We start from the raw sequence: 13,937 nt of genomic DNA on the forward strand, positions 1-13,937 counted from the left end.
GAGTTCACTGTGGTACAACATAAAATGAAATTTTAAGTAAGGTGTATTGGTTAATTTTCAATACAATCACAGCAGTGAAAACCTCTGAGGTTTGGTTGAAAGTGTCCAATTCCTACATTACAGCTTCTTCATGGTGTGCCATGGACCAACTGGTATGACATGAGCTCAAACTGAATAAAAAATATTTGTCATGTGCCAACATCATGTTAATGCTTTTTGTTTTTATATTTGCATATATTTCTTCACAAAGTTGCAGAGACAAGGTATTTGAGTTATTCAACAATGTTTTCAGAGACAATTTGTATGATATTTACTGTATGAAAAGCTCAAGCGTCTGTTCTTTCTGTGTAAAGTTTAAAGCTAATTCAATTTAAGTGTAAAGTCACCATGTAACAGTAACAAAACAGTTGACAGTCACAGAAAACACACAGAGGAAACAAAAACGACATTAAAAACATTCATGTCAAAGTAAAAACACAGACCTACAGCAGCATGGCTATAAACCTATAATCCTCAACTGTAAGATTCAGTTCAGTTTGATTCAGCTGTGAAGAGATGGAGCTGGACGATGGTGGTTCACAAAAACATTTGAAAGGGGAAAAAAAAAAACGAAATAATACCATATCAACATTTTATTTACTCATCTAACCCAACTGAGAAAACAGAAACGAAAGGAGAAGCGCTGCTGGTTGTGATAGCGGATCTATCAAAAAAGAACAATCAACGCAGCATTGCACAAATCTGGACCGTCTGTAAAATGTCCACAAAAAACAGTCATGGAAAAACTGACTGTGCTTGAAGATTGAGAGAGAGAGAGAGAGAGAGAAAAAAAAAAAAGGCAAAATATTCTGTGCCGTGATGAAAACATAATTGAACTTTTCAGCTGTGATACAAAGCACTTTGTTTGGCAGAACTCAGACTCTCATCTCATCGCTCATCCAGCACCGTCATTACGGTGAAGTGGGATGGCAGCTTCATACAGTGAAGACTTTTGAGGAGATAAAGGACACAACGAATGGAGCTGAAAAGGCAAATATAGGGAAGAGCCTGCTTTTGAGTACTTGAGACCTTTAAATCAACTACAGAGCTGTCCAGGGCCGGACCAATGTCACGACCTGACTCCCATCCTGCTGTGCCCTCATGTAAAATCCCCCAAATAACTCTGACTGGTACGAAAACATGACCCCTTCAATATACTCCACACCCTTATCATATTGTTATGGTCTGTTCATTTTTGCTTCACAGTCTGATTCTTTTCATGACCATGTAAACTGAATTTTTCACTAGTTCTTTGGTCAGTCAATCAGTGCTTAAAATGCACATAGTCTTTTACTTATTAACAATCTTCACCATGTACTGCCAGGAGAACACCATCTTTGGTTTGAAAAGCACACAACAGAAGATGTTATAATAAAACAGTATTGTATCATACTCTAAGCAGCTGGATCTCTAAATAAAGCCTCCTTGGGCTCCCCGCTCTCAAGTCAATCCATAAAAAGAATATTGTCTATTTTAAGAACACTTTACGAGTGATTTTTCGCAAGAAAACATGGAAAATGGTTCAGTTGGTGCATTCACTTCAATTGTAATGTTGATAGAAACATGCTAAGATTATTTTACTTGTACCATGCTGACCATGGAAATATGATCTCTATTGTTAATCCACGAAGCAAACAGTTTGCTTTTATAAAAATACTAATTTAATATAAACTTTTAAGCAAACATGAGCAAGGAGTCCTTGAAGTGCTCATAAAGAGTCTAAACTAAACTCATTTTTTGACAAACTGTGTGCGCGGAGGAAAATAAGGGGATATGACCAAAAGCTCCAGAGCAGCTACTAAATGAAGCCTGAGACTGCTCTGTTGACTGAAACAGAAGTGTTTATGACTCTTAATTAAACACATTGTTTTTCAAATTATCTTTAGAATAATGTGTCTAGGAAATTGCTCGTTTCTTCTTGGTTTTGCGTGGAGCAATTTTGTTGTGTTAATATCGTAATGACAACCTACAGGAGAGCAAGCTTACAGGCTTCTCAATATAAGAAAGTGGTGGCAAGCCAAGGGAGGAGGAGACAAAGTGAAAACAACGTGATGTTACACGTGTTGATGTGTGAACAAACAAAACAAAACAACAAAAAAAACAAAAACAAAAAAAAAGACAAAGAAAAGGAAAGCGGACCAATCAGATTTGATAAAATAAGAGAAAATGAGGCATCACCAATAACCTGATAATCAAAGCTCTTTAGCGATTTGCTGACAAGAAGGGCTGCATACCGAATGTTGATATTTTTATGGCACCGACCAAAATGTTTTGATACTATTTACTAGCGTACTTCAATACCAAATTTGATACCTCGGCATATTTTCATTTTAAAATGCATAACTTTAGCTACGTTGACACAGGACTAAATCTAATCAGTGTCAATGAGCCAAATACAGCATTTTGCATATATATGTACATATATATATATATATATATATATATATATGTACTTTCCTTCAGTGGCCTGCTCACATAGATAGAAATCACTCAGTTTCAACTTAAATCTTACATCAGCACATCTCATGTCACTTGTTTCAAACTCTTTGGCCACACACAAATTGTGTGCGCTGTCTCTGTTCACAGCCGTCTACCAATAACCTGCATGTGAGGCATTTAAGGAGCATCTGTAAAATGTAGTGTCTATGGATAGCCTGCATGTGAGGCGTTTAGGGAATATTGGTAAATTGTTGCGTCTATTGATGACCTGCATGTGGGGCGTTTAGGGAACATCTGTAAAATGCAGCAACAGAAAACAACCAGGGTTACACCCCCCCCATCCTCTAACCTGCACGATTTGTACAGTAACGTATAAAATGGTGTTTTTATGAGCAAATTAATCAAAAGACTAAACCTCGCAACAATCAAATATCAGAACAACAATCAGAGAAAAATCGGAGAAAATTTGAACTCACCTGCTTGTTCCTTTCGTCGGTGATCCGTTGGATCTGAATCTTTTTCCTACCCATGATGCTTTGCAGTGGTGAAGACAAATGTAGCGAGTCAAGTCAAGTGAAGAATTGCCTCTGGAAAGGTGAGCGAGGAAGTGCAGCCCGAAAAGACTCAGACACAGTCATGCATCCGAGCACAGGGACACGCACACATTTCTCTGTCCAGGTGAGGTGAGGCAACGCGGTTGACTCCTTGACTGACGGGCAGCGAGTGGGAAGAGTGGAGACGTGAGAGGTTGAGAGGTGGACGAGGTCCTCAGTTCATTGTTTGTACAACAGGGACTAGAGGGACAAAATTCCCTGCAGCTGCTGCTGGTGAGGAGGACGTCGCTCCGACTCCTGCAGGACAGAAAGAGACAAACGTGTTACTCACAAAACCACTCAGACGAACGCCAGAACGAGACGAGACGTACGGGGGAAATGAATCCAGATCTGTCGATGGGAATCGTGCACTAATTAACCATATGCTTGTTGTTTGGAAAGTAACACAGCAACGTGACCTTACCGTACAGTCAAACTAACTGGAGGACAAAGACAGCAACGCGCTCTGTTTAAGAGAGCGACGACCACGAGCCAACACACTTTGCACCACAATCATACGTCCAACGCACAGGAAGTCCGGGGCTGTTCAAGCAAATAATTCAAGGCAATTTGACAATGTTGCTCAATTTTGGTGCCAAACATTTGGATCGTTCAAACCCTCACCATCATCCATAGATACCAAACGGATTGAAAGGGGAAAAGGCGCTTCATTAAACCGATTTTTTTTTAAATTTGATCTCAATCTTTGAAGAAGACCGTCAAGAGTGATGTTGTGTTTGTGTCGTCGGCGGGCAAAGCTGCACGAGTGATGCGTGTTACTCTCGTGGTTCTACAACAGCATCGTGGAAAGTTGTGGGTATAAGTAAATAATAAGCTCAATTCAATAACAGGAAGATGAACTGGTCCTGACGAGGAGCTTATGTCCCTGATCAGTTTATGAAAAATGTAATCAAAATGCGAGGATTTTCTTGCTTTCTCCACAACGGAACACAAAACTTTTATTTTCCACTTAAAGTCCAAGATGTTTTATTCGTTATGTTTATCAGTGGTGAAGGGAATTACGATTTGCAGCTACAAAATAAGCGGCTAACATTTGCCAATCAACATTTTACCGGCTAAACGATGATTCACTTCAGGGGATTCATCAATGCTAGAACTGATTTATTGCGGCCCTACAAAGAACTGAAGCACTTGAACACGAGTCATCAGAAAGTACAAGAAAACAATGAAAATGTTTTTCCTCACACATGATGCCTGCTGAAGCCCCGTTAGCACCGTTCAGTGCCAACCTTGAAACAATCCATATCGTTTTACTTTAAAAGGAAATTCTCCGTGAACAGTTGTCAGCGGAGAGGACTCGCTACAAGCAGCTTTAGACCTTTGATAGCCGATTCAGCGGCAGAAGTGCAAGTTGAGGCTGCTTGACAAAGCTCTAATAACTGATCTGGCTTTGGTCCTGGTAAAACCGACAAATCATGAAAACACAGAATATCTCGATGTCAATAACATGAGCCGGCAGTGTTGTTAGCAAATACAGGATAGGGATGTATTTGTAGGCTGTACTCTACTACGGTCTCACTGTCACTGTCGGGTATTTTATTTTGATCATATTGGCCTCTCTCCACCGGCTCCCGGTTGGTTTTAGAATTGATTTTAAGATTTTGTTGATCACTTTTAAAGGCCCGCCTGGGTCTGGCCCCGAGCTACATTATTGAAATGTTAAGGCCCATATGAGCCAACTCGCAGCCTTAGATCCTCCGGTGGGGCCCTTCTGGCCGTTCCAAAGTCGAGACTTAAATCAAAGGGTGACCGTGCTTTTGCCATTAGGGCCCCTCGACTTTGGAACGACCTACCTGAGGAGATAAGGCTTGCAGAATCATTGACTTATTTTAAATCACTTCTTAAAACACATTTTTATAGAATTGCTTTTAAGTGATGTCGTCATTTTACGTCCTTTTATGCAGTTCTTTTGTTCCCCTGTTTTTGTTTGTTTATTTTATTCATTTATTTATTTGTTTGTTTTCTATTCCATTTGCTCGTTTTGGTTATTTGTTTGGTTTTCTTGTATTAATTACCTTTATGGTACGGTCTTTTTTTGCCTCCTGTTTTCTTAAACGTTTACCGGTATTGACGTTATGTACGACTATGCTTTGCTTCTCTGTCGAGCACTTTGTAAACTCTGTTTTTAAAAGGTGCTATATACATAAAGTTATTACATATTCTGAATTTGTCATCCATTTGTATGAAGGGAGCCACGACTGCATGAATGAATGAATGACTGAAAATAATGGAAGAATTGATGAATAAAAAAATCTTTGAGAAATCTAACATACCGGTTTCTGTCCTTGAGAAACACGCAGATATGAAAATAGATAAACTGGCCTCTCTCTCTATAGTATCAGTCATAACCTGCTTTTTTTATATGTTATAATTCATAATCTTACAGATTAAGCTGGAACTGAAATAACAGTAAGTTTGTCACTTTCACTTTGCTTTGTTGTGCCAAGTGTGGCAGCAACATCATGTACACGGGTTAAAATTCATTGATATATATACACGGCCGCACTTATCCTGCCTGAGGTGAAAGCTTTCAATACATCCACAACTGGGATTTATCTTCACAGTGGGGTTGCACAATTAGTCATATATTAGGCACAATTTTAGCATTAACATTTAATTAAACACAGTCAGGTGCAATTCTGACGCTTTGCATTCAGCTTGGCTGGTCTGGTGCATTAAATCAAGCGCTCCCTGGAGCTGGAAGGAAAAGTTGTTTGATTCATTCATTAATTGAACGACAGAAAATCCTCACACTTGAGAATTTGCTGGTTTTCTTTGTGATCTTTAGTTTTTGCACTGCTGTTCGGGTGAAAACAAGGAAGGAACATGATCATTTTTCTGTGTTTTTTGACATTTTATGGTCAAAATAATCAATCAAGAACATAACTCTCAGATTAACTGACAATGAAATTAACATAGTTGCAGCGCTATTCACTTATAAACTATCAACCCGTCTTAACCGACCCTTGCTTCCACTATGATTGTACGGTGAGTGGAGTTACACATTTTCACGTATGTATTGTTTCAGGTTTTATTACGGACATTTTTGTATTTGTGTGTTAAATATTGTAAATAGAAGCAAACGCACACGTGCGAAAATGATAATGAGGTGGTGACCGCAAACTGGATCTCAACGTCTCTTTAACGTGGTGAAAACATACAACACTATTTTGTTTTTTACATCTTTAACTCCCAAACAATTTCATCTCCAACTGATATTTTCTAAAACACACGAGCTAAAAATCCATTCTCCTGCCAACACGTGGACTCAGCACTGTGGCAATTGTGTTAAGTTTTCCCTGCAGTCTTGACCCTCGACATCCATGCTTTCCTGTGGGACTGTTGTTAGGCCAGACGGAAAAAAAAAAAAAAAAAAAAATGAAAACACCACTGGAGTGCACATGGGGCCTCCACAAATCACATTTCAACACATGTTCAGCTTGAGAATTAATCAGAGGATGTTAAAAAGTCCAGCGTAGCGGGTTCCACCTCCAATGGAGGCTTGGATGGATCCGAATTCATACGAGACGTGATGATCTGGTAAATGTTTACTTTGCTGGGTTTTTATTTATTTATTTTTTTACTTTGTTCGTACTACTGCTGCTACTTGGACAGGCAGCAGCTGGCTCTTTACGACTTTTCTGCTCGTTAGCTACGAGAGGATCAGGTGTTTGGCGTACGGTGCATTTTACTATAACATAAATGAACTCGCTGGCAGTCGGCCATGATTGTTTTAAGCAACAACGCATCCTCGGACTCATGTAACCAGACTATGCAATTCCTGGAGAAATTGCGGTGGGATTGCTGCTACGGCCCGTCCCTCGTCTGTCTAGCACCAAGTCTAACATTAATGTTAGCTAATAGTTACAGTAGAAGAAACGTTAGGTAATGCTAAAAAAAATCATTAGCTTTAAGCAGCGTTAGCTATTATTAGAAAAGTCAGGATTGGCCTTTTTTAGCTATTTTTTGGGACCTTTCATTGACCAAACACTTAATTCTATATATTGGGTGACAAAAGAAAAATACCAAATGACCGTCACCATTTCAAGGAGATCAATTTGATTACTTAAAAAATGTCTTGATTTACCTTATAAAAAAAAAAAAAAAGATAGGGAAAAAAAAGGCAAAAACCCAAAGATAAGCACTTCTGTGCTAGATAAATATCTGGCAGTTTTACGTGATTAATAATAACTTGCCATTGTTGATGATTAATCAGTTAATTTTGAGTAATTGTTTTAGCGCAATATCGTAGCTGCTTTTGGCTCAAATGAACTGCTGCACAATCTTTCCAGGTACCCCGTGCTAACCGCTACTGCTGTTAAAACACGCAACTTCTCCATACAAGTAGAGTACGTCCAGTTGGGAATCTCTGCTTTAGGAAAGCATTTACATTTCAGAAATCGAATGCTGTATGACATTTACGCAGCAATTTCTTGCGGCCAAAAATCAATAATGGCATCGATAATATGAGAACATACCCTGTGATGATGTCCAGTATTAAACAACAATATATACAGACCCGCAATAAATCAAAGAACCCTCCAAACTAACACGGTACTTTACAGATATAGCTGTGTGTGATCTGAGCTTTGCTTAGGTGGAGCTTTTCATACGTGAAATCAGTATTCACAGCAGTGCTGCACATCATCCTTCATTAGCTCTCACTGTAAGGCACCAACTCTAAACAATTACCACAACATGTAATGTAGAGATACCTAGCTGCTAGAGCAAAGAATGATTAAAAGAATGGTCTTCCCTACTGACTCCGCTAACTCTGCCACTGTCAGGCTACAATATTATCTTTGATTAGTTGTGAATTGACCAGAATGGGGCGACACCGCGAGGCTTCTGTCTGGCCTCCCTCTCCCTGACTGCCCTCTGCATGGCTGCCCCCTCATTACTGTAATTGACACGTTCATCCTTTCTCTTCCCCCTTAAGGCGCTGATGGCTCAATTAGGAGCTGGCCAGAGGACTGATTGGACACCAAGATAACGAGGTCGCTGCTTGGCTAAAACTGAGCCCTGCATCCAGCCAAACCAAACTCGCACGTTGAAAAGACGAGTAGCCAAAGATACCGAAAAGACAGTTTACTAGTCTAAACACATGCTGGAATATACGACAGAAAAAGAGTATAATGGTGGTCAATGAGTGACTTTTGGCTGAACCGAGTTTAAAAAAGCATTCGGGCATTGTGGTAAAAAAAAAAAAAAAAAAAAAAAGATCCACGCATATGTTATTCGAATCATCTAAGTGATGGTTATGCAACCCTCAAATATTCTTCTGATGAAGGAGAACGCAATCAAGCTCAGGGTAGGCATCTGTCTGTTTTGGAGTAGTGTAATTAGTGGCAGTGACCTTTAGCAGATTATGCACTGGCCAATGAAATGTGCCAAAGCCCTGAGATAAATGGTCAGTGCCCCAAACAGGACTTGCAGCGGGGTTTGCCCGTCCACTGCTCTCAGACAAGGGTTTATGACTTAATGGCTCAATCTCGGCTCGTCAAAGGTGGACAGCGTTGATTTGTGCCCACAGTGGAAGGTCCTGTTACTTCGCATCAACCTGACATCTGACAGTATGAAGCAACATTCAGTCATGAAAGGTTAATATATTCATGTTGGCTATAAGCAATACGAGCTGCAACTATTCCACGACCAATTAATATGCTGACTATTTTGAATAGAAAATGTCAGAAAATAGAGAAAAATGCCTATTGCAATTCTCCAGAGTCCAAGTGGCATCCTCATTTTCAACATTTTATCCAGATACAAGAAGATCAAATCCAGACATATTTAGTTTACCATTATCTATGACCAAGAAAAGAAGAATGTCCTCTCATTTAAGGGGCTACATTCAAGGAGTATTGTATATTTTCGTAAAAAAGGTTTGACAGAACTTTTTGTCTGTCGACTCTTTAATTAATGAGTCGTTTCAGCACCACATGGCATCAACTTTAAATAAAACTGCCAGTTTTCACAAAACATCCGGCTGATTGATCCTTGAACCGCTGACTAGACAAGATTGTTAAAATTATATATTGTAAAAAAATTAAATTTAAATTTGCATCTGGATAATTTCCTCCTGTGTTTTTCTATAAAGTTATAATTGACAAACAAGTCAACATTTGACCTTTCGAACTGAATGTCCTGTTCCTCTTCAACGTGACAAAATGAAAAGGAGATGTAAGGAAAGTAAATATCTTCAACCTGGCAAAATCTCTTGCCGAAGCAAACTTAGCAAAAAATATTTTCTGTTTTCGTAGCATGTTTAGGAGTAAAATGCTAACGATTAGCACCAAATTTCTTACAGGAGCGGTGTGTAAGATTTAGTGGCATCTAGCGGTGAGACTGTAGATTGCAAACAACTGAATAGCCGTTACCTCACCCTCTCCTTTCAAGCATGTATGAGTGATAAAACACTAAAGGCCCCCTCTAAATCCAGTGTTTTGTCGGTCTCTTCTAGGTAAAAAACTTGGCAGTGCAACATGACACATTGTGTGGTGGAGGACACGCTCTCGGTTAAATATTAAAGACTCATTTTAACGTCATGAAAACTCAACGGTTATTAGTTTCTGAATATTATATTCAATTTCTGCCTAAAGATCCCTTTAAATCCTGCACGGTGAGCCTTAAAGGGGAAGTTCAGGGGAAAATGCAAATTTCCATATTGTGAAAAATGAAAATAAACTACAACTTTCTCTACATACCTGAAGGATATTAACAAGATAGAAGGATGAAAGTTGGAATGAAAAATGCTCCCACTGTATTTAATGTGCACTGGAAAACTCTACATATTTCAAAAAACCTACATATTCTCAGCTTCTCTTGACCTTAGATATAAATTGAGCTGATTTTTTTATTATGCATTTGATTTCCATAAATCAACAATATAAATCTGTGCTAAAACATAAAATATGATTACCTGTTTGATTTTTTTTTTTGAACAGCGGTAGACTTTATCTGACATAAGAAATAAAAGTTTAAATTCCTGTAGCATAAATGATGCTGATAACTCAACACCTGGATGCTGTCTTAAAGAATTGTTGCTGGAGAAACTGTTTAATTCTGTTCATCTTGGCAACCGCTCCCCGCTTTGTCAGCTCAAATCCTACCACAGAGACGGGAAGGTTCGACAGAAATGTTGTTTTAAGCATTTCAATAAAATATTTTCTTCGACGATAGCGAGGTTTTTGGCTCCCTAATATGTTGATCCTGCCGAGACGCCAGTACAGAAACATGACTTGGGAGCCTTTGCAATTCAAACAATAAGGTGACAGTTTGAAACCTTTAGAAACAATGATTTTGAGCTTAATCCAAGGCACATAATAAACACTGCAATAAAGCGGCTGGTGGTAGAGATATTATTAGTGAAACCAATGCTGTTGATTGCTGGGACTGTACCACCTACAGATGTTGATGTGAATCCATCTGCAGGGACGCCTCACAGCGGTGGATCACCCTGTCAAACTGGCCTACTTCTAGCCCAGCAGCTTTGCCATCTACCCTGGGAGGACAGAGAAAATCATGGCTGCACAGGCCAGCCACTGAATACATGCAGCCTCATGCTAAACCATCATCAGTGCCCTCATTTGTCTGACTGGGGATGCTCTTAAGGTACAGTTAAAATATACAGTAAATAAGACCACGCAAATGTCAGCATCACAGCTTGGCCACTGGTGTTTTAATATTTGTGTCTCTGGTACAAAACCTAAGCCAACATCTCTTCACACACTTAAAGCAGAACCGGTGCAGGGAAATATTATAATTTTTCCTCAGGCTCTTGTTAAGATTGAGGCTTCAAACACTGGAAAAATGCAGCCGGGTGAACAAAAGCTCTCTTATATATGTGTAGTTACTGTTCTCTCCTTAATGTCATTCAAACTAATGGCCATGTCAGATCTGGTACGTGGAGTTCCCATGAGGTTAAAATGATATATATATATATATATTTTTTTTTAAACAAAGTGGCAGCAGTGGTCACAGCTGTATCCTCCAACCATGATGACAGATGGAGGAGTGTGGAGACTGAGCAGGCCCACTGACGGCAGACAGGTACCCTACAGGATCTAATCTGACATCTGAAGCCGAGGCTGGTGTCAGATGGTGTGGGGTTGGTTGTTGGTTTTTTGTTTTTTTCTCCAACCAAACCAGACGTACCCCTTGTAGGACAACATAGCCGGAGTGGGTTTACAAAGCAAAGGACGAGCTAATGTTACTATTCACAGGCCATTTCACAATTTTTCTAGTTACGAGTCCGACCGACAGCCATTACCTTCCTCTCTCTCTCTCTCTCTCTCTCTCTTCTCTCCATACAACTCGGCTCGACGAGCTGGAGTACGCACTACTTTAACTCGTATTATAAATATGTTGTGTTTACATGAAGACTGCGTGTGACAAACCAGTACTGTGTCGCTTATTACTTCGCTATATTTAAATAATAAAGCAATACGTCTGGACCCCGTGCGAGGAAAAAGACGCAGGAAGGAAATGTATCACTCCACTTACCCTGAAATATTGCTGATAAACACCGACAATAGGCCTGCCACCGCCCGCTCCAGAGGTCACCCGCGTTAATTAAGAAGCATTAATTAAATACGCTGAAGCGACGTCTCTATTTACATGAATCCACGGCATTTTATTCCATTTAATGTTGAAGTAACTATACTGTCCACCCAGGCGACACAGCGTACCCAATGTACGATCGACGTCATTGACATTAGCCCGTGATTGACCCATCGCAAATCCAATAAGGGGCTGACGTGCGAACTTCTCGTCCAATCGCAGATCAGTGTCGCCTGAGTGGGCGGGTCTGCGAGAGAGGACATGACGGAGGTGACGGCCATGTTCTGCAACAGTGTTTGTATCCCTCCGCCTCAGTATTTACCTTTTGCATGATTTTGCATGTGGGGAAAATGTCACTGTAGCCCCACTGTGCCCTGCCTGCTTTCCATAAGAGAACCCGCTAGGCCATTTGTTTTTCCGGTCTACAACCACCACAGACCCGTAAACGGCGAATAAGCGCCTGTTAAGGCATGTGGGGGTTCTCAAAGAGGAAAATGTTGAGCTTTGCGAACCGTTTATTGTCTAAATTGTTATTTGCACGGCACCAGACGCTGTTGAACCGTAGTGTGGTGAAATGTCTATGGATCTTTTTTTTTTTTTTAGCCCGTCGAATTGTCACATGTAGAGTATACATTTTAAAACACACAATCATAACACCAGCCATGAAATATATAAACGTAAGAATTGCAATTCAATCAAATAAAATAAAATAGAATACCTTTGCTTATGCTACATAGGCCTAATTGTGCAAAACAGTATGTCTACTTTTAGTGTGCATAAGCTTGCAGTACATAGGCTACCTACACTGTACTCACGCAAATAAACCCACCTCTGCATGCAGGCTAATTTATACCCCATCACAGGGCCAGACCTACACCCTAAAACGTCCTGAAGCCAGTCATTATTCCAGTCCCCCAACCCACCTCCTCCTTCCTCCCGAGTTAAATTCATTCAGGAATATACGCCACACAACCATAATATCAACAAACTGAAGTGATTAAAACTCCAATCTGCTTTAAAGGTGGATATTTCCAAATTAAATGTCAGTTAATCAAATTACCACAAAGTAATTGTCAAACATTGCATCTACTGGGCCCCGTGAACAGCACTGACCCACCTAAACCAACCTCTAATGTGTATTACAGCATTTACACTGCAATAGATTCTTGCAAAACTTGCACTATATCCCTGTATGTACTGTAACAATATGACCTGTAGATAGTTTGTCGTCCAGCTCTTACTTGTAATATTGAAAATGTTCATTTTCACTCGTATATGAAATTCGTTTTATTTCATTATACAAACACCTATATCTGATTTAGAATATAATGGCATGCAAATTCCTTGCTCTGTATTAGTTATTTATTTACATTTATGTAATCTATCTAGTTTTGGCACCTTCACATCAAGACAAAGCCATTACTTGTGTTGTTTTGATTGCAGTTTGGGACATAAAAGACAAAAATCCTCTGTGTTTCCTTGTCAGCTTACAAACAGCTTGTTATCATGCCCAGTTTCATTCAAATGTTCTCTGCAGGCAGCAAGCAAGTGCAGCTTGTTAGTTCGCTGGCAGCTGCATCCATTCTATTCTTTTCAATAAAAAATCTTGACAGGCTCTTTAAAGCAGTTTTGCACAACATGCCAGGTGAAGAGAAACCTACTGTTTAAACTCCTGCCATTGTCTCCCTCAGTTTTTTTTAGAGGATGACTGCTTTTAAAAACACTGACATGCTGGTATATATTTTCTCAGAATTGTAACAGAAGTGTCACTGTCCTGAGAACAAGAACATTTATCCACTATAAGGCTACTGATTGATTCCTGGGCCTCTGGGTGGATGGTGAAGCCGTCTTGGTCTGTTTCTGCAACTGACTCTGAATTTAAGGAAACAGTTTAAGTAGACATGCTAATGCAACTAGAGTCAGCAGGTGGTTAGCTTAGCACAAACACTGGAAATAAAGTCTAATAAAGTCTAGGTCTAAACAGTCTGACTCAAACCAAAGGTTAGAAAGACATGTGCCTGCACTTAATAATCAGTATTTTGTTTGTTTGATATACATAAAAAGGATCTAAAACAAGGACGCAAATAAGTTTCCTTCATTGGCGATTCAGAGGGGACGGTTCAATTAATATTTTTCATTATTCAATTATATGCTGCCAAATCACAACACAAGTCATCTCAAGGAGCTTAACATAGTAAATACCTTACAACAACATTACAACAGAGAGGAACCCAACAATTCAACAATTCCCTCATTGAGTGATAGCGAAAAGAAAAACCTCCCTTT

At 39.6% G+C, this 13,937-nt stretch overlaps 1 protein-coding gene across 7 annotated transcripts in view; it reads right to left on the bottom strand.

The window, feature by feature from the left end:
• Positions 1–11,769, bottom strand: part of LOC138215036 (myocyte-specific enhancer factor 2D homolog) — a 33,039-nt gene extending 21,270 nt beyond the window's left edge. For all 7 annotated transcript variants that reach the window (XM_069176975.1, XM_069176972.1, XM_069176971.1 and 4 more), the window contains exons 1-2: positions 11,595–11,769; positions 2,955–3,329 (exon numbers count right to left, since the gene is read on the bottom strand). In XM_069176975.1, the coding sequence (XP_069033076.1) occupies positions 2,955–3,008 (54 nt within the window). In that variant the 5' untranslated portion in view covers positions 3,009–3,329; positions 11,595–11,769. The remainder of the gene's footprint in view (positions 1–2,954; positions 3,330–11,594) is intronic.
• Between the last annotated feature and the right edge of the window lie 2,168 nt (positions 11,770–13,937).

Source organism: Embiotoca jacksoni, unplaced genomic scaffold (genome assembly GCF_022577435.1).
Source record: "Embiotoca jacksoni isolate LCO1_2020_lvr unplaced genomic scaffold, fEmbJac1.0.p SCAF_7, whole genome shotgun sequence".
In the NCBI taxonomy this organism is placed as follows: Eukaryota; Metazoa; Chordata; class Actinopteri; family Embiotocidae; genus Embiotoca; species Embiotoca jacksoni.